This window comes from Stegostoma tigrinum, chromosome 20, assembly GCF_030684315.1.
Source record: "Stegostoma tigrinum isolate sSteTig4 chromosome 20, sSteTig4.hap1, whole genome shotgun sequence".
Classification (NCBI taxonomy): Eukaryota; Metazoa; Chordata; class Chondrichthyes; order Orectolobiformes; family Stegostomatidae; genus Stegostoma; species Stegostoma tigrinum.
Window position 1 is genome coordinate 7182530 of NC_081373.1, and position 2500 is coordinate 7185029.

General features: G+C 37.4%; 1 protein-coding gene across 2 annotated transcripts in view; it reads left to right on the plus strand.

The window, feature by feature from the left end:
- Positions 1-2500, plus strand: part of mfsd13a (major facilitator superfamily domain containing 13A) — a 50524-nt gene that overhangs the window by 14778 nt on the left and 33246 nt on the right. For both annotated transcript variants that reach the window (XM_059652959.1, XM_048551205.2), the window contains one exon: positions 1771-2049. In XM_059652959.1, the coding sequence (XP_059508942.1) occupies positions 1888-2049 (162 nt within the window). In that variant the 5' untranslated portion in view covers positions 1771-1887. The remainder of the gene's footprint in view (positions 1-1770; positions 2050-2500) is intronic.

Consider the following 2500-nt stretch of genomic DNA (forward strand, 5'->3'; position numbering starts at 1 on the left):
ACTATTTAAGCATTTGACAATGCTTTACAGTGGTGTTCAAAAATGTTTGAGGTTAATTTAACTGCGACATGTCATAATGTAAATCCAACTGTGATTGCACCTTTTTTTGCTTTAGTGGATTTGACACTGTACAATTTATTTTGTTTTATGCCCCTTAGAACGTTACTAAGCACTTTTTAAATCATTGGTGACTGACAACGTGCGCTTGCATAGGACCTTTAGTGTACCAGATGCCACATAGCGCTTTAGTAGTGCTGGCAATCACAACTTGACACTATCAAGTTCTGAGGAAGGGTATCTGGATGTAAAACATTAACCCTGATTTTTTTTCTTGAGGTGCTGCCAGACCCACTGAGCATTTACAGCATCTGCGGTTCTTTCGGTTAACTCTATCCAAGCCGTAGAATGGGATATTAGAACAAATGGTCAAAAGTTTGTCAGTGAGGTGACTTTTGTGGGTTGTTTTAAGGGAAGAAAGATGTGGAGAGAGACCAGATTTAAGGTGGAAATTAGTGGCCAGATCATGACACCTAATGATGCAGCTGGTGTCGTTGGAGCGATGCAAAATTTGAAGGACATCAGGCCAGAATGAATGGATGTCTGAGAACACCGATGGGATTGGTGGATTGGGTGTAAGACTGATAGAGATCACAAGTAATGATGGCAAGGCCATCAATAGATTTAAAATTATACTGAGTATTTTACAATTAATGCCTTTCTTAACCACGTGCTCTTTGAGGCCATTAAGCATAAGGTAAATGGGTGAGTGAGGGGCTGTGAGTTAAGACATGTAATGGAGAGGAGATTTGAATGACTTTGTTTGCAGAAGAAAGAACTGAGAAAGGCAGTGGCATGATGGTATTATAATCCAGAACTCTGGGTTAATTTTCTGTGGATTTTGAGTTCATATCCCATCATGGCTGATGACATTTGAATTCCAAACAAGCCTATCAATTATCGTAAAACCCATCTGGTTCACATGCTCTTTAGAGAAGGAAATCAGCCATCCTTAATTATTCTGGTTTATATTTGGCTCCAGATCCAAGACTGTGTGTAGGTTGACTGTGTACTGCTATTGGACAATAAACGCTGGCCTAGCCAGCAGCACCTACCTTCTATGAATGATTAGAATACAAAAGTGGATATGCAGTGTAGTAACTAATTGTTAAGGTAATAAAGGCATGACTTGAGAGGTTTCAGCAGCAGATCAGCTGAAATGATGAGGGCGTTTAAAATAGTGTTTTTGATTTGCGCTTAACACTCGGCGTCTTTACAAAACTATCCAAAAGTGGAACACAAGTGTTTAATCGCATTAGTCTAAATGGATTTTAGCCATTTGGGCTTGTTAGACATCCATGCAAGGAACTTTCAGCATTAAGGGATTAGAGGAGGAAAAACCTGTTAGAAAAGCCTGTAAACTTTCTTGTTTAAAGAACCAAGTACTTTACATAAGTAATGGATTGACAGTGGATTTGCTTCAGAAATGAAAATAATCATATCAGTTTTATCAGATTTCTACACCTATTTGCCAAATTGTGCATGAAATGCAGTGCACACTTATCTGTTCTATCTCTATAATCCAGATGTAATGTGTACTGTTCTATTTTAAATCATGGTAAAATGGCTGTGCTGTATTGTGTGTATGGTATGGAAAATTATGGAGAGGAGGATTGGCGATTGATTTTTGGGCAATATAACAGTGGATCTTGTGCAGTGTATTATGTATCCTGATGAACATATTAATGTTATCTTTTGAATTACTGTTCGTAGGTTACCGTGAAGTGAAAGCTTTTGGCTGGTCGTGTAAATTTGAGACTTCTCTGCCAGAGACAGAAGTGAAATGACTGCTAAGAAATTTGAACTAGAGTGCAATGGACTGCTGAAGTCATGGGAATTAGACCAGTGAACTGCTTGAGTATACCTACAGCAGTGCTGTATGGTTCCTTATCTCTGTTTGTCTCCATTCTGCACAATGTGTTCCTCCTATACTATGTAGATACGTTTGTATCTGTTTACAAAATTGATAAAGTATCCTTCTGGATTGGGGAGGTGAGTCTATTTTTCTTTTTTTTAAGTTTTACTTGGTAGCACATCCGTAATTTTTCTGTCAGCACTGAGATACATAGTTGCAGCTGTTCACGGTTGCCTGTGGCAAACTGTCTAAAATGTTTAACAGAATTCTTTAGTCCATACTTGACTTGTTGCAGTATAAAGTTCTGTTCATTGCAACAAGTGAAATGTTCATGACTCAAAGAGAAATTCAACATCCTCAAGGTGTTAGATTTTTTGTTATTGCAAAATCTTTTATTGCTGTGTACAGCAACATAAACTGTTGTTTAAAAATTAAAACCTTAGTTTCTTTTCATTAATTATTTATGATCTGTTTCAGAAATACTTACAATCACTGCCTAAATGGAATATTCAGTAAATGCATTAAGATTGACTTATGATGACATGAGATTCCAGATGGTCTTGTTCTTAATCACATGGTCACTTTACG